The sequence below is a fragment of the Momordica charantia genome (assembly GCF_013281855.1).
Source record: "Momordica charantia cultivar OHB3-1 chromosome 7 unlocalized genomic scaffold, Mcharantia_2.0 BLBB01000007.1, whole genome shotgun sequence".
Lineage (NCBI taxonomy): Eukaryota > Viridiplantae > Streptophyta > Magnoliopsida > Cucurbitales > Cucurbitaceae > Momordica > Momordica charantia.
Genome location: NW_028275165.1, coordinates 6,256,094 through 6,280,563, shown reverse-complemented (window position 1 = coordinate 6,280,563; position 24,470 = coordinate 6,256,094). Strand labels below are relative to the sequence as shown.

The 24,470-nt window shown below is 36.6% G+C and overlaps 1 protein-coding gene across 2 annotated transcripts; it reads left to right on the top strand.

Moving 5' to 3' along the window:
• Window positions 1–1,955: 1,955 nt before the first annotated feature.
• CRK3 (CDPK-related kinase 3) lies at window positions 1,956–21,816 on the top strand. Of its 2 annotated transcripts, XM_022302024.2 has the most exons (11): window positions 1,959–2,948; window positions 5,779–5,909; window positions 8,913–8,954; window positions 9,035–9,143; window positions 9,689–9,767; window positions 18,899–19,195; window positions 19,824–19,933; window positions 20,580–20,687; window positions 20,777–20,839; window positions 21,198–21,365; window positions 21,455–21,816. In XM_022302024.2, exons 1-11 carry the CDS (start codon window positions 2,361–2,363, stop codon window positions 21,587–21,589), a joined length of 1,830 nt encoding a protein of 609 aa, XP_022157716.1. In that variant the 5' UTR covers window positions 1,959–2,360; the 3' UTR covers window positions 21,590–21,816. The 2 variants fall into 2 exon arrangements, with proteins under 2 accessions (XP_087982563.1, XP_022157716.1); XM_088126437.1 differs by lacking the exon at window positions 20,580–20,687 and having other exon boundaries at window positions 1,956–2,948.
• Window positions 21,817–24,470: the final 2,654 nt, after the last annotated feature.

Genomic DNA, 24,470 nt, shown 5'->3' with positions numbered 1-24,470 from the left:
TAGAAATATGTTAAAGCATTTAGATTGGAACTATGCTGAAGGTGATAGAATAAATTCAATATATTCAAATGATCGACACGCAACCTAAGAAATTAATAGATAATTTCAATCTAGATATATTTATGAAATATAGAAAGTTTTAGCACAATATTTCTAAATGTGAACATTACATTTACTTTTTTTATTTTTTTGAAAAGTGAACATTACATTTACTTATTGATTGACTTTAGTTAGAATATTTTATATAATATATATATATATATATATATATATATTATTTTTTTTAATTATTGAGTGACTTTAGTTATAGGGAAAAAAATTAGTATATATTTTTTGTTTTATTTGCCGATCCTTATTTTTGTAGTTTAACAGATAAAAGGGTTTGCTTTAATTTATTTTGATCTCGGTAAAATTTTGTCCATTTTTAGTCTTTGTATTTTTGAAGTAGTGTCCGTTTTGATCCTACTACTTTTAAAATGTGATCATGTTGGTACATTCATTTTATTTTTATTTTTTATATAATTTTATCACAATTTTAGTACAACATTACACCTCGTGATGGCCATCAATTAGTAATTCTGATGTGTTTTTCGATACAAAATGTTGTAGGATTAGACGGTGGTTCTGTGAGATTAGTCGACGTGCGCGTAAGTTGACTCGAACACTCACGGATATAAAAGAATTTTTAACACAACACTACATTGAAAAACTTCTTAAAATACAACCACAAATTTTAAAGGGTTTCAATTGTGTATAAAATTTTGTCTTAAATTTTATAAAAAAATAATTACTTTTTTAAAGTACAAATATAAAAATGAAAATTTTGTAATTAAAATGAACAAAAGTGAAAAAGTACAAAAGACAAAAAAATTTTAAAACAAGACTAAAATAAATCAAAATTTAAATGAGACGAGCAAATAGTATTTAAATCTTATTAATTTACTTAATCAATAATTCATCTAAACAATGACCCACTATAATAATAAATTTATAATAATAACTAATTTATTTATATTCTATATATAACTTTTTTTTTTGCTGTATTCTGCCATCATTCCCATGCTGGTTAGTTATAAATACCATTTGGGTTTGTAGCCCGTCATGTGTCACTAGAAGTTCGATTCGGTATTCGAACGCATCTACTTCAGAATACAAAAATGATCACTAAACTATTCTTACTAAACAATCTGTTGAAGGTTGGATGGTCGAACTAACTCGAATGATGTGTTGCACTTTACAAAATATGAATCATGGCCGACTATGGCCTTAATCGATCAACATCGATAAATATCTAAGATAACTTTATCTTCGAATACATGGAAATCTCTAAATACATTACTTTGAATCTTTTCTAATTTTAAGTGTCTGAGTGTTCATAAGTGATTTCTAATTTGCAAGTACACGACTATTTTGATTTTCAAACATCAAATTTGACACGCAGATTTGTGCTTAAACAAGAAAACATTGGACTTGTAGAGTATAATCACCCCTTGATTTTATATATTGTTTTCATGTTTTTTTTGTAATAATAAATTTTTGAAATAACAATATTAAAAACATTATAAAAAAAGTTAAAAAATTCTTGGACTTTTCTTTTTCCTGGAACATAAAAAAAATTATTTGGACTTGGCTGTCCGTCAAATCCACTTTGATTTTCCGTGTGTTTACAGTGCAATCGTGCAGAGCGTGAGCTCGTTCCAATGGCAAACCACGTGGCATACCAAGGACATTTCCGTAATTTCAGTCCCGATACCCCGCACGTGCAAATTACAGAAGCTGGAATACAGTGGAAGCGCACGGGCATTCAAGTGCACGGTACCGCAGAGGAGAAAAACCAGGGAGTTTACAGAGTAACCAAATTAAGAAAAAAGAAATATAAAAGGCAAGAAAACTGGCAAAAGACAAAACGAAAAGAAACTGTCCAGAGAGAGAGAGCGGATAAAAGCGGAAGGAGAGGTGGGATTGCGTGGGGCGGAGCGCAGGGGAGTTACAGTGGTCATGCGAAGACCGTAAGAAAGGCATGAATCAAGGCCGGTTCTTTGGTGTTCAGATTAAGGAGGAGGATTTTACACAATCCCAAATCCAAATCCCTGCTCTTTCGCATTCTCTCTCTTCTGTGTCGCTCGTAGTGGCTCAGTCTCTGTTTCTCTGACTGAAATTCTCTTTCATTTTCATTCCCTCCATTTTAACGTTTTGCAAGAGGCTAGATCTCTGTCTCTGTGGAATTGTGCATAAATTTGGGGGAGTGGGATCAGATCGGTGCGGACTGCGGAGGGTTAGAGGCCGTGTGATGTGCGGACTTTGACTCTGCCGTGATCCGATACAGCGCCGGCGGCCGAACCTGAAGTCAATTTGGAGGTATGGGGCAGTGTTACGGCAAGACCATTCCGACCACTGACACTGACGCCACTGCAACTACCATCACCACCACCGTCGTTCAGCCCTCCTCCGCTGGTTACGGAGGCGATCCGTCGCGGACGCCGTCGCATTACCCCTCCGCTAGTGGCGGTGGTAACGGCGCCGTCTCCGTGAAGAATACGCCGGCCCGGACCTCCTACCCTAGCCCCTGGCCTAGTCCCTACCCTCATGGAGTCGGGGCCAGTCCTCTGCCGGTGGGCGTTTCGCCGTCGCCGGCGAGGGCTTCCACGCCGGGGAGGTTTTTCAAGCGGAGGTTTGCTCCGCCGTCGCCGGCCAAGCACATCAAGGCGTCGCTGGCAAAGCGTTTTGGGTATACGAAGCCCAAGGAGGGCCCGATCCCGGAGGAGCGCGGGGCGGAGCCGGAGCAGCTGCTCGACAAAAGCTTCGGCTACGCTAAGAACTTTGGAGCTAAGTACGAGTTGGGGAAGGAGGTTGGAAGAGGGCATTTTGGTCATACTTGCTCTGCTAAAGGGAAGAAAGGTGAGCTCAGAGATCAACCCGTCGCCGTCAAGATCATCTCTAAATCCAAGGTACTACAGTCAACTATTTTCAAATTCGCCCTCTCAATCACTTCGATTAGCTGTTTTCTAAATTATAGAATTAATTTCGAAATAATTTCAAGCTGCTTCTATGTTACTGTCTTTCCATTTCTGAATTGGGTTCCGTCATTCACGTTGTTTAGTTTGTTGTGTTGGTTCCAAATGTACTTGTGATTTGATACTTTGAATGCTTTTCTCTCCCACTCTCTCTTTCGGTTTGGGGAGAATTGCCAATTAAAACACCTTAGGCTTATGATTGCTGCATGCAGTTTACAGAAAAAACGATGGTTAATGATCCGAGATCTTGGCACTCGTGAGGCAGGTTAGATTTAAAAATGAGGTGATAGCAGAACCGACAATGCTGGGGTTTGGAGATGTCATACATGTCGATTACAAAGTTTTACGAATACTTGATTTTCTGTTTTTTTCTGGACCATCTACTCCATTGCTCTATGGAGGTACTTCGTTGGACCTTTCAGTTGGCGAAAAATCCACTTTTTTTGTTCCCAAACTTCAAGCAAATCAAGTTACAGCCAAACTCTAAGACATTGATGAATTCTGTTGTCTATTGAGAGTATAATTTACCTCTTACTCTGTTAGTCTAGAAAGATACAAATGGTAATTTAGTTATCAGTGTGGCGTTGTGAGGATTTTGGCATAGTTTCCAGACATGATGAAACTTTCATGTAGATAGTGTTCGTACAGTCAGTCACTTTAGTTTTGGCATAGGAAAGGTTATGAATTTTGACTGAGAACATTTGACTTATTTTCTGGCATATAGTTCTATTTTCATATCTGATATAGAGTTTTGTCTTCTGAAAAGTGAAAAGTGAAAAGTTAATGATTTGTATACATTTTGTTTATAAGTTTTTTCCTCTATACACATTTATAATACAATGTTGCATCATCATAAATACGTAACTGGCTTTCTTAATACTTCTCCTCTTCATGTTGTTCTTTAAATGCAAATATCATAATTCAATATGCAAACTTTTTTTTAAACATAGAAGTTATTGAATTGTGTTAGGCTATAAAAAAACTTTTAACCAATGTGTTTAAAAGTTTGAATGTTTCAGTTGCTACTAAAGTTGGTTCCAATTTGTTTAGAAGGGGAAAATTCCTTTATTTGCAGTTAGTTTGCATTTTCTTACAGGAGCAAAGACGTTTACATACAGCTTGATCTTTTTCATTCTTCCCCTTTGACTGTAGCTGTTCTGCCGAATAAGATAACCTATTAGACTAGAGCCGCGTTGTATTGGTTTGTCAGAACGTATTGCTTTTGTAACCACCATTTTGTTGTTATCCTTAATAATGCAACTCCCGAAGTAACTTGTTTGAGACCTTTTTTAATGTATAATCAAAAGACTTACATCAAATCAAAAGACTCTTAAGGAAATAAACTTCTTTGACTACCCAGAGATGAGAGCTGCAAAAAATTAAAATCATGGTTTATCACAAAGTTCAGTAATAAAAATGTAGTGTAACATACACGAAAAGTTTTATTGGTTTAAAGTTCTAAGTATATATTTCTGGAATGACAATATTGAGTATCTAAGCATTAGCTATTGAAATATTCATAGTAAATAGTATACCAATCGTTAAGAAAAAAGACCAAAGGTTGCAAAACATCAGAAGTCAAGATCCCCCCCCCCCCCCCCCCCCCCCCCCCCCCCCCGTTTTTGTACTTAGGAACTGTAAGAAAAACAATGTGCTGTTAAACATTACATGATGGATTAAAAAGTTTGTTTAGAGGTTGGCTTTTGTTTGTGTGACAGAAGTTTCCAATTGAAGAAATTTCACCCTGGCTTTCTTAATTTAGTGACAAAAATGGTTCCCTGATGATTGTAGAAGTAGACGAGGGTTAAATTGAAAGACGTTTTCTTTGAAGACTTTTGCTTGTAGGTCAGAATTTGGTAGAAGATATTGCTTCTTGTTGAAATTGATGGGAAATGCAGAAAATGCTGCTTGTTTTTGGTGTTTATAAACTTTCAAAGAGGAGACACAAAACTATGGCTTTGCTAAACGGGTTTGATGTGCAAATTGTGATAGGATAAAATATTGTGACTAGTATCCCAGAAAAAGAAAATTTTCTGTCTCCATGAAAATATTTTTTTGGTGACAAAATGGCAATTACGGCAAGTACTTGTGCTTGCCATGCTCAGGCTCAGTGCTGGGGGGAGGTTGCCTCCCTCGCCCCCCACGTCATTTCTTGTGACCGAGTTTCATTCTTGTGAATGTACTCCTATGTAGGATGCTTAGTGCATTAGATATTGCACTTCATGGGCAGGCCATATTGTCCATTGTAAGAGATGAGTGTCTGACTTTGCCTTGACTACACTGTTTATAAGCTCCTCCAATGTCTTTGGGTCTCTTCAGTTTGCTGGTCCATTGTAAAGTAATATTCAAGTTCGCTTGTGCTAAAGTTTCCACGTGTATGATTGGCTATTTTGAACAAGTTCTCACTAGTGGGTGCATTGGACTGACTGCCTTTTATTATTGTCTCTATTGAATCTTCCTTAAGTGGAGAAGTCCATCCTTAAATATTTATCTCTTCTAGCCAGTCAAACCATTAGCTGGTCCATTACTTTTTCTCTGACTAGAAGTGAAGTTATAGTTCTCTAAACATTACACGACCTTAGTTGAACAAGATCTATTCTATAGGTTGTACAAGTGTTTCCTTGAGCTCTAAAGTTCTCTAAACATTACAAAGTTGGGGGTATTACTTCATCCGGTCAAATATATTCATTGCATGTATCTTTTTCTTATGTTTCATTGATTGCACTTCCTATAATTGTGTTTCTTAAAAAGATCCATTTGGCAGATGACAACAGCAATATCAATTGAAGATGTTCGGAGAGAGGTGAAAATATTGAAGTCTTTATCTGGGCATAAGCACCTTGTAAAATTTCATGATGCATGTGAGGATGCCAATAACGTTTACATAGTCATGGAGTATGTCTTTTCTCATTTTCCTTTTCTTATCATTCTGGATTTCGAAATGTTCTTGATTCTTGTTTCCTTTTATTTCATTTCTCTATTATACAATTGCAACTCATCATGTACATACATGAATAATGTCTCAATTTTTGTTGTTTGAAGTTTTTGGATCTATCCATTTTTTTTGAACAAGAAACAAACTTTTCATCGATTATATGAAAAGGGAGAAAAAAGTTCAAGGATACGAGCTCCAAAAGGAAGTAAAAAAAGAATAAGAAAAACAAACAGAACATTGAAACCAAAAATCCATGAAAAAGATGAGATCTGAAGCTCAAGAACAGATGTTGAAAAACTGTTATCAATAAAGCTTGCCAATTCAAAAGGACTGCTTGCTGAGGAGGAAACCAAAACAATCACTTAACACAAGTTGATCGCCAGAAGTAAAGAAACTGAAACCTCCCTCCACGAAGAGAAGACACGAAAATGATAATATCTCAACCCTCAAAATTGTTGCGAAGCGGAACCAACCAAAAAACCTGTCGTGCATAAATAAAGCCTACCTATTTAGTGATTGGAACTAGGGTAAGGCCTATAGCTTCAAAAAAATTTTTTTTTTGGGTGAAGAAACAATTTCATTGATATGTGAAATTACAAGTGCCCATGATGGGATTACATAAAGCACTTTCAATTAGTCAAAAGGGAAGTATAGCTATAGTAGTGAAAAATAGGCGATTTTTTTACACCAAATGACTACTTTGTAAACTATAGCATCAAAAAACTTCTTGAAAGGTTGCGATTTATCGTTGAATGTCCTCTGATTTCTTTCTCCCCACTTAGTCCAAAGAAAAACTTGCACAAAGTTCAACCAAAGCTTTTCATTTTCGTTTTTGAAAGGGTGACCAACTAGGGTGGCCTCAAGGAGCAAATGGGGATCATTATGAAGAACTGTGGTCCATCCAAAGGTGTTGAGAATGGACCTCCAAAAATCAGAAGCAATGGTGCAGGCGGTAAAGAGGTGTTGTTGTGTTTCCGAGCTGGCCTTGCAAATAGTGCACCAATGGGGAGATAAAGCCACGTAGGGGAGCCTCCTTTGGAGCTTGTCATTAGTGTTGATGGCACAGTGGCTGAGTTCCCATAGAAAAAACTCACTTTTTTACGGCAAAGGTCCTTCCAAATTGCTTTGTATAACTAGAACGAGAAGGTTGGTTTTGGTGAGTGAGATCCTTAATGAGGGAGCATGTGGAGAAAGAACCATTGGCCTCCAAATTCCCTTTCAGCAGAGAGATGCACTTGTGTGAGTTGGAAACTGAGAGCTGCCCATTCTATAATTTCTGCATCCTTTAGGTTCCATCGAATACTCAAATTCCAGCATGATGAAGATTCCATCTAGAAACCACAAATGGGAGCCTCCTTTTTCGATGACAATGCAGAAAGCAGGGGGAATGTTTGTTCCAAGGGCTGGCCGTTCAACCAAGGGTGCTTCCAAAAAGAAATACTCTTGCCATCTTCGACTTTATAAGCCCTAGTCGAAAATCAGATTTGTGTATTTAAAATAGCTTTCCAAGGACTTTTAGCATAGGGGAGTGATGTACAGATGGGTCTATGGTTCCAAGAGGCTTTGCCATATTTTGCCTCGATCACATTCTTCCAAAGGGCTGTTTCCTCCTTGATATATCTCCAATTCCATTTTGCAAAGAGGATTCTGTTTTTTAGTTTCATATTAATAATCCCAAGGCCTCCTTGAATTCGTTGTTGTGTAATGGCTCTTTTGACAAGACAAAGGCCTTTGTTCTCCCCATTGAGCTTCAAAAAAAAAACTTTGATTATCTTTTTTTTTGATTACCCAGGAGTCGACGACCACCCTTTAGCCTTCATGCCCCTATACCTGGGGTATGCGCACTGTCCCTATACTCGTACATACGCAAGGGGTCATTTCTTGCTGGAGTTGCGTTCCAATGTGACTTGAACCTAAGACCTCAAGGATATTCCTTGAGACCCCAAGCCACCCAAGCTATCTCTTGGGGACAAAAAAAACTTTGATTATCTGCGAAAGAAGCTTTTTCGACTATCAAAAGGAGGAGAAGGAATGAAATCCATTTTTGCAGACAAGTGTAATTAATTATCCTCTACAAAAAGTAAATTAAATTCCTTTGTTAGGGAAACCTCTGATAAATCTTCATTAACAACCTCTTGCTCTTCCAAAAATTGTGCTGAATCTTCACTATTGACACTAACATTGAAATCTTCTTCATCGTCAGACAAAACGTTATCCTTGATATGTAAATTTGACTGCTCACTTGTTGAATTCATGATACCATGGTTGAGAGGTGAAACGCCTTTGAACCCTCCTCTTTCCTTTGCTAACCTCGGTGAGTCATTCTTTCCTTTTGGATCTATCCATTATAGCATGCATTTCCTGCGATGTAGTAGGTCACGATGGATTTTGAAATAAACAAATTTGGATAATCTTCTCTCTCTTTTTAATGAGTAATCGAGATTTCATTGAGAAACATGAAAGAATACAAAGGAATATAAAGATCAGTTCAACAAAAGGAGTCTGAACCTAAAGGAGGGGCCTCCCATCCAAAAAATAACACCTAACTAATAATGATAAAAATCTCTAGAAACGGAAGCCCATAAAGAGGTGTTAAAATGAACCAATATCCGACACCTTCACTCAAGATCTTTCAATTCCCCTAAAATTCTGTTACTTCTCTCAATCCAAATGTGCTGTAAGGAGGCTTGACAAGCCTGTCAAAGGAATCTGCCCTTCTCTCAAAAAGGAGGATGCTACAAAATCTCCTCTAACATTGACCCTGATAATCTTGTGCAATAGATGAGGAATCGTGTAGCATTCTCTTTCTTATTTCTGAGATGAATGAGTTTGGAATCTTTGGATAATCTGATATTGTGGATGAGCAACAAAATGATAAACCATTTTAATCTTTCTTATGCAGTTCAGTAAAGGAGACACTTTTTATTTCGATTTGAAGTATATTGTTTTTAATTCCATTTTAGGTTATGTGAAGGTGGGGAACTTCTAGACAGAATTTTGTCAAGGTACTCTTTCTTTTCAATGATATATTGCGTTATCTTTGACTGAATAAATTTATACTGAAGTATAATTTCCGTCATTGTAGAGGAGGAAGATATGCAGAGGAAGATGCCAAAAATATAGTTGTTCAGATTTTAAGTGTAGTTGCGTTTTGTCATCTTCAAGGCGTTGTGCATCGTGACTTAAAGCCTGAGGTCTTTTCCTTTTGTGTTCCATTGACTTGTCTCCTTTTTTTTTTTTTAAGGGAAAATAAAATTAGTTGTTTCTTGAATTGAAGTTTAAGTTCTTCAACTGGTCTTTAGCTTTCAGCAAAAAATTTTTGCAACTAAATTCTAGAAGCTTCTATCATACTACCCTTCCCTCTTACTGTTTCGTTCCGTGCAGTATGCATGAGTTGCTATTTTTCCTTGCAAGATCTAGGATTTTATCTTACAACAAAGAACAAGCTAAACTTCTACAGTTTCATGCCATTACCATAGCTAATTGGGTGATTTGGTTAGAAAGTAATCAGATATGTGTGTTTGTGATACTTGTGAAGTATGATTGCATTGTACTCAATTCTTTAATTCATGCCAATCAAAGGGCTTCTTGATAATAACCACCCTCCACCAAAAAAAAAAGGAAAAAGAAAAAAAAAATAGAATGGTTGTTTCTTGTGGTTCATTCTGTCTTTTTCTTTCTGATTTTTGCCTTCCATTTGTATCTTATGTTATTAACTTGTCTCTCATATGTTTGGCAGAATTTCCTATTTACCTCTAGAAGCGAAGATGCTGATATGAAGCTCATCGACTTTGGTCTCTCGGACTTTGTTAGACCAGGTAACAGATCTATCTTATTGTTTAATAATGTAACCGTTTAGTTGTTACCTAAATGAATTTTGAAGTTTGGATGGCTGTAGTAGGCTCCTGTGAACTCTCTGTTATGTTAACAAAAATAAAAGTAAGGAATATTTGAATAATTTTGATTGAAGAAAGTGAAAGAAAGTAGCGAGACTAGAATATTCTTATTGGAACAAAGTTTTCCAGCTTATCTGCATTTGCTACTCTAAATAAATAGTTATCTATTTACTATTTAGAGGCACTATTTCAAACCTCCATGCCTTGCGTTCCCTCGGATTTACTATCTTTCACAAAAGAAGCTTCTCTCAGTGGCTGAGTTTATGAGTCCTAGGGGGTGGTTAAACCCTTTTCTTTAGGGGGTTCCCTCTTGCAGAACTGTTTTTTTGTATGCCCCTCTTGTTTTTGTATCTATTTTCATTATTCTCAATGAAAGCATGGTTTCTTATCCAATATATATATATATATATATATATATATAGTTATCTATTTTGAGCTTCTTGGAGAAAAGCCGTTTAAATTACATATGCTGAAAGGAAGGTAAAGGGTGTTTAACATGCATGACTGGTTTGTTAAGCTGGAATTGTGTAACTTCTGCAAGGGGTAGGTTAGGTGGGCCTTGTAGGTAAAGTTAGTTATGTTAATATGTTGTTAGTGATGTAATCATGAGCAGGCCTTAGAGAAGTGAATTAAGAAAAGTAAATAGGAGAGCTCTCAGACCTTTCAATTTGTCAAAGTTTCGCATTTTCTTCCTTATTTTGGCCGTACACACTCTTATGTCAATTGGTAGATCTCTATCTTGGGTATGTCAAAGGGAGTAAATGGATTATAGAATGGTAACCTGTAGCTAAGCTGAAAGTTGCGGCAGATGAGGTTCAAAATATTCTGACGATAGAGAAAGTGTATAGCCTGTTGCTTGAGGTGTTAACCATCAGCTGCTGAAGGGTCATGAGCTAATAGAACAGGTGTTATTAGAACCTCTGCATCAAAAGGTAATGATAAAGGGAAGTAGATCATACGAAAGGGAGATTGAAGGAAGAGTGAAGAATCCTATGAGGTAAGGAGGGAGGGCAAGCCCTTGCTCTTTGTTTCCTCATGTGTATCATTTATCCCCGATGACGAATTAATCAATGTCTTCTGTCTAACCCTATTTTTGGACTTCTTCTTCCCCTACTTTTGATTTTGGTCGTCCTTTATCTGATAGGGAAATGACAGGTATTTTGGCTCTCTCATCTTTGGTTGAGGTCTTCTCTATTTTCCAGGGAGAGGGGACATTTTTTTGTGGGGTCCTAGCCCTTCTCAAAGGTTTTCCTTTTTCCCTTAAACTTCGACCATTACATTAAAAGAAACCTAGCTCACAAGGTGCAACAACTCGCCTTCATCCCTTACCTGGATTCTTCATCTTAAGAAGTTTCTTGATAACCTGTAAGAAAAATTTTCATGAAAAAAAATGAATGGGGATAAAAGATATTCCTACTGCTTCAACATAATACATATGGAGGAATTGAGTGTTCAGCAACTTCCTTACTTGAAATTCTATCATCAGAAGGCAGACCAACAAACTTTCCTTGCTCTTGAACAGAAGGGAGGTCAGCGAGCTCTTTGACCAAACCAAATAGAATCTTAAAATCTTCTTCAAAAGAATGGTTCGAAAGGTCTTCAAGAAAATTTGTTTGATCTTCCAAAAAAGGTGTTGAATCTGCTTATAATATTGAAACCATCCGAATCGAAATTGTCCATTTGGTTTTTCCTTGAAACTTCATTGGTTGACCTAATAATAGCACGCTGAATAACCATGAAATTAGGGTTTTCCTTTCCATCCAACGGAATTTCCAAAGCTGCTTTTTCAAAATCTTTCTCCTGTAGTCCATCTCCCTCGGTAATAATCATCTCCGAATTTATTGTGGAAATCAATTCTACTTTATTAGAGGAGTCTGCTTGCACATCAACGGTCTTATTTGTTGTCATTCTCCTTCCATAAGACCTTTCATCTTCCACAATTGCCTGAATCCTCTTGAGATCAAGGAAATTGGAGAATTTTTTCAGATCAAGTTCTTTAAGGCTTGAATTTCTTCTGAACAACCTATTGACCACTAAATTGCCACAAGCAGACACTCGGATTTCATATGAACCAAGGCCTGGATCTGAGATTTCTCCTGAAGCTGGTAAGAAATCACATGAATTTTCTTCTACCCAAATAAGAGCCTCCAAGCAATTAATCCGATACAAAGTTTTCAAAAAAAATGTCCACTAAACCTCCAAAGTGAGATCCTAGAGCTTTGAAACTAATTTCTTTTTCGAGAAATGCAATGATAAGTCATGAATTTCGATCCATACTCCATAACCATGTACCTGTTCTTTTCTGCTATGCTTGTCAAAATCCCATTTTTAGATTTTCACATCGAACTTGCCTATCCTTCTCCACTTTTTAAAAGCTATCTTCTTACCAAACAACCTGTTATCTTTCAAATTTTAGTAATGGCATTCATAAAAGGGTTAATCAAGCAATGTTGAGAGAGTTCTCTTTTCAAAGCTTTCGAAATTGACTTCAAGGCATCGTGAGCACAACATTTAGAGATAACAGCTGCTCCAATCTACCTCCAAAACCTCTGTTTCTTTTTTGATCCAAAAAGATCTTTTCCTTATTTCAGATACTCTATCTTTGGTGAAGAAGCCATTGCCCTTCAAAGGATAACACTGTCTTTTGAACTTTCTCTCATGATTTGATCCTCTTTGATTGCTTCAGCATGAGACTTCTTAGGAAATGAAACTTCCTCTACCCCTAAAAAATCCACCTTCCTTTTTCTTTTTTTTTAGTACAATATGTGGGGGTGGGGGATCGAACTCACAGCCTCTTTACCAACATCGACAACGAATCCTTATTTATTCAGAGAGGGGTCATACTACGAGTTCGACTTGAATTCTTGAGCCATAAAAAAAGCTTTCGTACTCTACACGTATGATGTACCACAAACCCCTCTTGTCTGATTAGAAAAAGGAACTTGCGTAGGTAGCTTAACCATTCGGCCTTCAAACCAAGTCACCTAAGAAAGTTTCATTGGCAATTTAACCTTGCAGTTCATATCTTCCACAAAAAACGAGTTGTTTTCAGACCGTAAACAACAATAGCTATTTCCTATGCAACAACTATTAATTTCCATGATGAATAAACAAAAAGATTGAACTTTCACCACACCAATAATCTTGACGGAGCAAACTTTAAACACGAACAAAACTTTAAGCACGAACCGTCTTCAAAAGGGTTGTTGGATCTGATGAACTTGAGAGGAAAGGGAAGAGCAAAATAGAGCATTTACCTTTTTAGATGCTCCCAAAAATGATTCTTTGTCTTCTCCTTGTTGCTTCTACAAAGGTTAAATTTTTTGTGTGGCACGTCCTTCATTGTAGAGTTAATACTTTGGATTGGGTTATGAGAAAGTTGTCTTTGTTGATTAGGACTGCAGTGTAGTATCCTTTGTCAGGGGACTGGAGGATCTTGATCTTCTCCTTTAGAGATGCCATTTTGCGTGCTTGGTATGGAATAGTTTTTTTTATGTTGTTTGGTTTTAGCCTTGCTCATCTTAGAGATGGTAGTGTGCTAGTGGAGGAGTTGCTCTCATTTTTGCCCTTTTGTGAGAAAGGACGTTTTCTTTGGCTTGCTGGGGTTTGTGTTATTTTGTGGGGTTTGTGGATGGAGAAAAACAATATAATTTTGAGAGGGGTGGCGAGATCTTGGGAGGAGGTTTGTTTGGTAGATTTTATGTTTCTTTTTGGGTCTTGGTGGTTGACTACTTGTGTAATTACCCATTAGGTCCTGTTTTGTTAGATTGGAGCCCATTTATTGTTTAGCTTGGCTCCTCTTGCTAGGGCTGTCTTTTTGTATGCCCTTTATTTTCTTTCATTGTTATCTCAATAAAAGCTCGGTACCTAAAAAAAAAGACTTCAAAGTATATGTGAGGCTTGAGATGCCATTTTTTCAATGAGCAATCCCCATGAATGGATTTTCCAAGTGGAACAACTGTTATAGGTGAATCACTTATCCAGGCTAAGATGCTAAGATGTAAGCAATTGTGCTGTGCATGACAGGTGAGGCATTGGCATGCTTTCTTTGGATGGAGGGACAATGATCTGTATATAATTGAGATGAGACCAAGCGGGCTTTAATATTTTGATTTGAGTTGATTAATGAGGGATTGATGTAAGAGCATTTAGCACTTCAGCAAGAAGGAAGTGTATGAGAACATATCTGATTGTTTGAAGTCTTGCGCTACACCTCTGCTACATACTCTTGACTTTGCTCTAGAAGGGAACCTTGTCAACAGTCTAAAGACTGAGGCGAAGGTAGAGCTCGTGTGTTGCCTTGTAGACATAATGGAAGTGTCCACTTGGTTAGTGTAGAGACTAAGGTTGGAGAGAATCTAATGTTCTGTATTCTCATTATTAAAGTCTATATATATAGACAAATATACAAGGTTGACCTAATCCTATAAGGAGAAGGTAAAGGACAAATTAATATTAATACAAGAATATAAAATATACTAATATCTATACTCTAACACTCCCCCTCAAGTTGGTGCATATGTGTTAATCATGCCCAAATTGTTAGACAAATAATCTATTCGTGCTCCATTCAACTTGTGTTCTATGATTTTTGATATCATTGGGATGACCTCAGAAGTTTAGATTTATTTCTTCTCAGCCATAACAAACAAACGAACTTATTTGAACAAAACGACAAAACCAGACCAAACCACCCGAACCAAACAAAACAGATGAATCAAATTCCTGGAACCAAACCGAATTAGGTGTTTTCTGAACCCAGAAACCCTAAGCGCTACCCCACGAGAACCAGAGGGGCGAAGGTGACGTGTGGCGATGGCGATTGGCGGTGAGACGAAATCCATGAACAGCAATCAGAAAACAGCAGTGCTGGTGAATCAGCAAACGTCAGCGGTCAGCGGCGGCAGCAATGGTCGGCGGCGGCGGTCAGCGGTGAGTTGTGTTGGATAGCAATGAACAAAACCCTAAGGCACAAAACCCTAATGGGCACAAAAATTTTAGAAGAAACCTAGAGCTCTGATACCATGTAGAGACTAAGAGACTAAGGTTGGAGAGAATCCAATGTTTTGTATTCTCATTATTAAAGTCTATATATATAGACAAATATACAAGGTTGACCTAATCCTATAAGGAGAAGGTAAAGGACAAATTAATATTAATACAAGAATATAAAATATACTAATATCTATACTCTAACAGTTAGGATCAGAATCTTTAATGCTCTGTTGAAGCAAGGGAGGTATACTTTGGGTAGCATTTTGGACTGGGGGATTCGTTTGCCAAGCGTACCTCCTAAACAGATTTAGGTTATAATATCTGATGCCTCACTTAAATTATTGGCAATCTCCACTAGTAGAGCTGGGGAAGTGAGTATGTAACAGTGCTCGTTTTGGCTTCTGCATATTTGGTTAATTGTAGAAATAGTAGAAGATGATTGACCATATTAGAGCTCCTTTACTTTCAAGAACTTGTATAAGTCTTATTCATGGATAGATAGAACTTCCACAGCAGCTCGTTCATGCATAACTTCCATACCAAGATTAGTATGGTTAATAATATCAGCCCAGGTATTAATTACACAACCTTGACTATCAACTACAGCTTGGTCGAAATTGAAAAACCAAAACAGGAGGGGTGGGTGGCCATAAAACAAGAAAGTCTATCGTGTTGGTTGGGAACGTGATAGGGAGGTATTATACCAATATTTTGTCCATGGAATCCATAGTGGCCAAGACTTGGTCTTACCAGTTGCCAATAGTTTGAGTTTTTGAGGTATGACTTTAGTCATGGTAGGGCAGTAGATGTTGAGTTTGGGGGTAGCTCTAGCCAACCATCACTACCACACTCTTGTAACTCATTGTTCCTTTTAGGGTTGTTCACAGTTCGTTTAAGCTTGATTTGGAGTTGAGTCGCCAGACATTGGAGTTGAACCAAAACAAACCACATTCTTTAAAATACAGATTTAACTGAAACAAATTGGAACAAGGATGAAAATTGTGCCAAATTTAACTTTCGATCAGTTCAATTTGGTTAGAGGGCGGGCAGGTTGGAAGATCACCATCGTAGAGTGAGGGATCTGTGGCAGGGGCGTTGTTGTTGTTGGGGGTGGCTTGGCAAAACGCATTGAGTGGTGTTGGCATGTACTTAAGGAGAGGGATAGGAAAAAAGAGAGAAAAGAGAGGGAGGCCATTTGGGGGTTTTATGGAGAGAGAGGGTAGAGAGGGAAGGAGAGGGAAGCCATGGAAATAAAAGTATGGACTTGCATCGACCGTACTGGCAGACTGCAAAGTGGAAATGACTGCGGCTGGGCGACCGCGGTGTAGTTGGGAGTGCTACAATAGCTTACTGAAACTATAAACTAAAACTAACATCATGAAAGAAAAGAAAAACGGATGAAAAAGGGTGGTTGATAATGTTATTATAAAATATATTAAATAAATTCACGTGAATCATGCTGGCACGCACATTGAGGCTTACACGAGGAAGATAAGAAGGTAAAGTAAAATATAACCATTCAAAAAACAAGTAATATATATTCTAACACCAAATCAAAGCGAACTGAATATTTCAATGTCAGAAAGTTATTGAACCAAACTGAATCGAACCACTAATTGACTAAACTGAAGAAATCAGTTTGGTTCGGTTTTGTCATTTCATCGGTTCTATTGTGTGCCCCTAGTTTCTTAAGCTTAATCATGCGTAGAGAAGATATGATATGTACGCAAAATCAATGTAATCAACACACTTAAATCGATAGACAAAAGAAGAAATGTGATAAGCAAAATAACAAGCTCAGTAAGAAAGAATTATGAACTATAAATCAAAGATAAAATAGACAAGGAAGATGAGTAACATCTGGGGGTAGGATTATAGTGGTACAATCCTTAAAGGATCTACCTCCAGTTTCAGTCACTATTAGTAAAATGAATTGACCAGCAAGTTACAACAATACAGAGAATAAACTATCTCTCAATCGATCTGAACAATAAAGATTAAACTAGAGCACTCACCCTTGGCTCTCACCTTTTCACTTTGATACAATTCACACACCCCCAAAGTCTCCAGAAATTCCTCACTGACTCTCGAAAATTTTGTCGAAGAAGGGTGAAGAAAATGTGCGCAAAATCAATTTTTCACTACTACAAGTGGTGATCATGTAACGTAACATAATTTGTTATGCCTATCTGGTGCCTGCATTGATTAGGTTGGGTCATCAGTAGCAGTAGGTGAGCTCAGCAAGTGTCGATGGTGACAATCTAGTCAAAGACACTGTGAATATGAAGGCTCTTATTAATCCATAAGCTATCAAGAAACTAATCTGGCATACCCACCACCAAATTGGTAGATAGCTTCTCAGTTACCCTTTGTGTACAAGTCCCATCTTCACCTTCCTCTTGAAGTAGAATGATCTTAAGCTTCTTATTCTTACACCTGTGCCCCATTGAATACTTCTCACAATGAAAATAGAGCCCCTTTTCCTTTTCCTCTCGACTTTGTAGCTTTGCATCCATCAATCTCTTGCCTGATGTGTAGCCACATACTCAGTCTATCGTGTGATTCGTGTGATAGATGTTTGGGTTGGTGAATATTCAGTGAATTGGCCCATGTTTTGCTTGGTCGGCCCTTTTCCTATTTCAATAATTACTTTTGGTCTTCTACTAGCTACACCCACCTCCATTGTTATCTGTTACCTCCAAATCCATTGGCTTATATATTCTCAGCTCATCCTATATCTGTATTCAACCCATTCTTGAAGTTTCCTGCCAGTGCGTCCAACCAATGACACTGGCACAGCCATTGTCACAAACGTATTTCAATATTTTCATGTCTCTATCCTATCGGAAGGCAAATAAACACTTGTAAGATCACATGTCTCCGCTTATCGGAAGGCAAATAGACACTTGTAAGATCTCCCCTCCTGCAATAACGGGAACAAATCGAGGAGAACAAGCTTGAACTTTACCTGTAAATGTTTTTTCCAAATATGCTCCTGATAGGCCCCAGTTGGCCTACTTGTTCACAATTTAATTAAAAACGCAGGAAGAACTCAAAATGAACAATATTTCTTAGCTCTTCGAGATGAGCACTCTCCTTCCTCAAAGAAGTCTCTCTAAGGCGGCCTTAACACAAGACTAATCCGATAAAATTTCCCTAGTGGTTACTCACCCTCTTAAATATCCCTTCCTCACGAGCTAGTGTCACGACCACCTATTATTACAAAATTCGGGGCCAACTCTATGCATGCACTCTCACAGAAAAACTATCACGTCCCTCATTCTCTTTTTTGCTTTTCTTCTTCTGGATATAAATTAATTGTAGGCTGGCGAGTTCAGGTTCCCATCAGCTCCACGTCTTGAGAAGGCATGTAATTAGCTGGTGTTAGATTAGATTTACTTGAACATGATGTTTGTAATTATTCTAATTGGTGCTTGATGCAAAATGAAACGCAGAAATGATGTGTTCCAAATCAAGCAGGCTACCACCCTCGATTCACATCCTTGAACTCATTAGCAAGATTAAACCAAAAATTCTTCTGAATTATCTTAGAGTACATCCAGCTTCAATTAACTTGTATATGCTCAAATCTGGACAAAATCTTTTGTTGAATAGCTGTTCTAATTTATTTTGTGGGACATTAATATATTTGTAAAACTGAATTTCTATCTCAATTTTTAACATGCACTGCACCAAGATTTTCAACTGTCGCTATAAATTATTAGAAGACCGACATACTTATAATTTTACTATTCACATGTTTGTACTTTTTATCGATACACACTGAAACTCCAGATATTTAAACAAATTTTATACCGTAAGTTCAATAAATAGAATAGTGCATGTTAGAAATCAATACATTATTGTGATTGGTTCCTAATCTTTGCCCTGCACCAGCAATGAATGCATATGAAAAATAAGAATTTTTATATAGAAAAAATGTGTTACACAGGCACATACCACTCCAGTCATTACATCATTAGACTGATATTATGTTACTGTTACTTATCATTGTCTACTGAATAGCTCACTTCTTTCCATTATTTATCTGAATGCAGATGAGAGACTTAATGATATCGTCGGAAGTGCTTATTATGTTGCTCCTGAAGTGCTTCATAGATCTTACACTCTGGAAGCAGACATATGGAGCATTGGGGTCATCACCTATATTTTATTATGTGGAAGTCGGCCATTCTGGGCAAGAACGGAATCAGGAATTTTCCGTGCAGTTCTAAGAGCAGATCCTAATTTTGATGATATACCATGGCCTTCGGTGTCTCCCGAGGCGAAAGACTTTGTGAAAAGGCTCCTCAACAAAGATTACAGAAAGAGAATGACTGCAGTCCAGGCTCTCAGTACGTTTTTTCCTTTTTATGTCCTTGCTTTCTCTCTGAAGCCATTACATTATAAACTAACGGGTCTGGAATTTGCTTATTATCTGTTTTTTTTTAATTATTTATTTTTATTTTTAAATTTTAGCTAAGATTACATGTTTAGCTTGGCTTATGTCTTAATAGGTTTTGGAACTAAAAATAATATCTAATAGGTTGTTGGACTTTCAATTGTTTTAACCTATTTGACATGAAATTGAAAGGTCAAGGTCCTGTTTGACAAAAAATTAAATTTGTGTCTTATGTCTAGGAATTTCGAAATATGTTGAATAGGTTAGATACCTAGTAGATACCAGATTGAAAGTGCATGAACTTATTAAATACTTTTAATGTTCGGACTAAAATTGTGATTTATAACCTTGAATTTTCTATTATTGTTTTTACCTTCCTTTTGTTTGAGGAACATATTCAAAGGAGTCATTTTACTTCAATTGTTTCATCCTTGTATCTATCAAAATGAAAAAAAAGTACTTAAACAAACGTCATTTATTGTTTCAAACTCTTTTTATTTTGGCCAAGATGATGTAATTAGATATATTTTTATAGTTTACTCTTTCAAGCTTTGGAAGCGTTGAATATACTCTCTTTGCAGTGCATCCATGGTTGCGGGACGATAGTCGTCCTATTCCTTTAGATATATTGATCTATAAGTTGGTGAAGTCATACCTACATGCTACTCCTTTCAAACGTGCAGCATTGAAGGTAAAAGATTCTTCTTCCTTATTTCGTTCTCTCTCTCAGTCTCTCTTTCGACAAATTTGGTTCCTATGCACAAAAATTAGGTTAAATTAAGTTTCAACTTAGTCTTTATAATTAGCGCTTGGTTTCAATTTGGTTTTCATAGCTTTGATTTGGTCTCTATGGTTTGTTTAAGCCTTACAATTAGTCCCTAAACTATCTTTTATTCACCTAGAAAATCCACCAATGTCCTTTTATTTTTTACTCAGCCTAAACTCTAATATAGTCAAATTGAAAACATCAGCTCATAGCCACGTAATAAAGATGTGTCAATATTTTAGATGACGTAAATGCTTTGTGAGATTTGAATAAACCATAAAATTGAAACATTTAAAAATATAAGGATCAAATTGAAACTAAGTTAAACCATAAGGACTAAATTGAAAATTTTAAAACCATAGGGATCAAATTTCCAATTCAACTTCTAAATAATAATCTTATTTCCTTAATTGAATTTCATCCTGGCTTGTCTATGTAGTAAGTCGTATTTGCAATCTTATTGTATGGGTTTTGAAAGATTTATTTTCAGTAAGTTAATGAGTTGGAAGTGATACTCTTGAGCGATAATTTAAAATCCTTCAATCATGAACATGACATCCTTCCATTTCAGGCTCTCTCAAAAGCTTTGACAGAGAACGAACTCTTTTATCTTAGAGCTCAGTTTGCGTTATTGGAACCAAATAAAGATGGGCGTGTTGGTCTTGATAACTTCAAAATTGTCAGTGTTTCTCCTGACCTTGCTTTTGTTTTTGTAGAGTCATCCCTTCCTTGCTATATTTGGTATGATTTCTAAACTCTTTACTATAGGCTCTAATGCGGAACGCAACAGATGCTATGAGGGAGTCGAGGGTTCATGAAATCGTAAATCTGGTACGGTTCTTTTCACTGGCTACTTCTCTTCATGCTAGATACGCCACTAATTACTTCTCTTTAGTAGATAAATAACTTATGATTTTGAGTCAGAAGTGCATGCATATCCCATTAGTTTAAATTCTTTCCATACTTTTTGTTTTGATTGATCTATTTCAATTTCTCTCAAGTTATTATTTTGCATTTAACAAACATTTGAGACCATTGCAAAAACTAATCCAAGGATCAAAACCGAACCTTTTGAAATATGTGGGTTAAGGATGGAATAAGTATGAAAGTTCATGTAATAAGGTAGGATTAAAACTTAAATTTGAAATTTGTTAATATCTACCAAAAAAATTTGTAAACTTTTTTTCAGCTGGAGCCTCTTGCCTTCAGAAGAATGGACTTTGAGGAGTTCTGTGCTGCTGCAATCAGCACTCATCAATTGGAAGCTCTTGACCGGTGGGAGCAGATAGCCTGCGTGGCCTTTGAGCATTTCGAGCACGAGGGCAACCGTGTGATATCCGTAGAAGAATTAGCGAGGGTTCGTATACATGAATAAATTTGATCTGAACAATATTTTCTCAAACTCAAATGGTTCTCTTACTGAAATGTCTGTGTGTGTGATTACAGGAATTGAACCTTGGTTCTTCAGCATATTCTATCCTTAAAGATTGGATTCGAGGAGATGGAAAGCTTAGTTTTCTTGGGTATACAAAGTTCTTACATGGTGTCACACTTCGTAGCTCAAATACGAGACACCATTAGTCTTTTTTTCCCCCTTTTTTTGCAGTCTTCATTATATATTCAGTTGAAAATTGGTGAGTTCTTATACATTTTAGGGGCACTGCAGATTTTTTTTTTCTTTTTTTCTTTTTTGCCTCCTTTGTGGGGGTGGAAATGTGTATAAAATTGAATGTTTTAGTGAAGGCAGTTTGGAAGGGATTGTTGAGTCCACATATAATATATCATCAAAAGCTACCGTTGCTCCACAATTCCTTAGCTCTATTCTCTTTCGTGAGCACATTTTATGAGTAATGAAGGCCTCTGATATAATTGTCATTCTTTTGTAATAAATTTGATATTCAGTATTTTTTATTTTATTTTATTTTTTGAAGAATTATATAAACCAGTCGTAATCTATAAGGACCGTCGAACTCATGAATTTTCAAGTTGATCAATCATCTCCTCAAACTTGTAAAATTTTTGAATTAAATTCAACATGGTTAGTGATGGACTGCAAAGTGCACAGACCACTCTTAAACTACAAGAAGTTATATGTTTTGAAATTTAGAATTATTATCGTTTAACTAATTCTTTTTGACTCTATAAAATTTTGAAACTAGAATATTGACATTAAAAATATTATTTTAAATGCAATAACTACAGTCAAGTACGTAACTCTAAAAAGATGGATGAGAAATCTCAGTATGAAGAAAGTTAGAAAAGTGCGTATCCGCCCTCGTAGAGGTGATGAAGCTCAGGGAGACTCACTCATAGGAAGTTCTGGGGGCATTTCAGAAGGAGGTAAATGGAAATTTTTCTTATCGGGATATGGTTATAGAAGATCGACCTTAATAATCAAGGTTCTTGGTAAGCAATTTGGGTACCAATTCCTCCTTCGAAGGTTAATTGCTATTTGGCATCCGAAAGGAGAAATTAAGCTGATCAGTGGATAACTGATGAGGATTCTTTGAAAGCTTTGGCTTTGAATCACTTCCAGAATTTGTATGGAAGTTTAGATGTGGGTAAGAATTTAAGTACCAAGGTTACATTTTCTCTTTTACCAGCAGAAGCAATTTCTAAGTTAAACTAGTGAGGTGTCATTAGAGGAGGTCCGAAAGGCTATATTCTTGATGGGAGCCTTCAAATGGTCGGGACCAGATGAGTTTCAGGCTGTTTTTTATCAACATAACTGGACCACTGTTGCCCCATCGATTTTGGCTTGTGTAAAGAATATCATTGACAAAGGCGAATCTATTAAGGTTGAAAATCCCAAATCTATATTACAGTTTAGTCCCATTAGCCTATGCAATGTATCTTATAAAATCATCACAAAGGTTATCTTACTTAGATTACGTGAGTTCATAGGGAAGATAGTCTCCCCCAATCAAGCCAGCTTTGTCCCTGTCCGTCATATTGAAGATAATATTATCATTGGACAAAAACTAATCCATACTATGGACAGACTTAAAAAGGGCAAAGAAATTTATGCTGGCTAAAGTAGATCTAGAGAAAGCCTATGATAGGATTTCTTTGAATTTTTTTTGGAGGAAACTCTTGCTATGATAGGCATACCGACTAATCTAACAAATGTAATTATGGATTGTGTAATGATAACTCTCCAACAGAAAGTTAGTTGCGTAAGAATTTCATATAAATCAGCTAAGGATAGCGTCACTAACACCCAATCTACACTGATTTTGTGCAAAGAATGTTATAAATTCACTATCCTCCTTATTTTTTGCTGATAATGCTGAGAGATATGAAGAATAACCTAATTTTGAATGTTTTGATGCAGCATTGTTCAGTTGATGCTGTAGCATTAAAATAAAAAATGCAGAAAAGACAGAGCTGACAGTGACAAATTTTTTACTCGAGAATGTACTGCAATAAAACGCAGATTCATCTTAAATTGAGTAGGGGCCCGTTTTATTCATTTTGGTTGCCCTAAAATTGAGGAGGGGTATAAACGCTTGCATTCAAAGTTGCATCCATTAATTCTTCATCAAACCTTAGAGATAACAAGACAAGAGAGGAGGAAAGACACTTGGAGAGGAACCCGAAGAAGACAACAAAGGGAGCTGATACAGTGAAGGACTGTTGGTTTTTCTTCATTTCCTTATTCTTTTGTACTCTTTAGTGCACGAGTTTTGTATTTTCTCCTTCCCTTTTTTGTATGACATTGCATAGCTAAGTTCCTACTGTAAGGGGAGGATGTTGTGAACTTATTTTGGGCTGCTTTGGCTTTGATGATGATATATATACTGAGTTGAAGTTATTTTTAACGTTTGATTTTCAATGTGCTTGGCCAACATATTGAAATACCTCTTTATTTGCTCTTGGAAAATTGTAATAAGGAGTGTTTGACTTTAACTCATGCTAGATCTACTTGAGTTTACAACGTGGTACTTAGGAATAAGGCTCACCTAGTAAGGTTATAAACTGTGCTGATATGCTATCATGTTTACCTTAAAATGTAATAGCAGAAAATCTGGGAAATCTGGGAAGATTCCATGTTTGTTTGGCTAGTATATTACATTGTTAATGTCAGTATTGTTTACGTGAGCCCAGAAGAAGTCACATAAACTCTTCCCCCTTACACTTGTTACATTAGTAGTTAACCCCCATTAAGCTCATTTTGCTCTATAACCAGAGCGATTTTACTTGTTCTATTGACTTGTTTTCTTACTTAGTGAATGTTTTTTGCACTATTTCGTTTTAGTTTCATAGGCCACCTTATTAAACATATTTTAGTTAAGTTGTTTGTTTTTTTAAGTAAAATATTGAAGTGTTTAGTTCAATCCCTGTGGATATGACCTTTTTATCACTTACTACAACAGTTGTGTACACTTGCACATAAGGGTTCTAAATCGTACAATAAGTTTTTGGCACCGTTGCCGAGGATTGATTTTACTTTACACTTTAT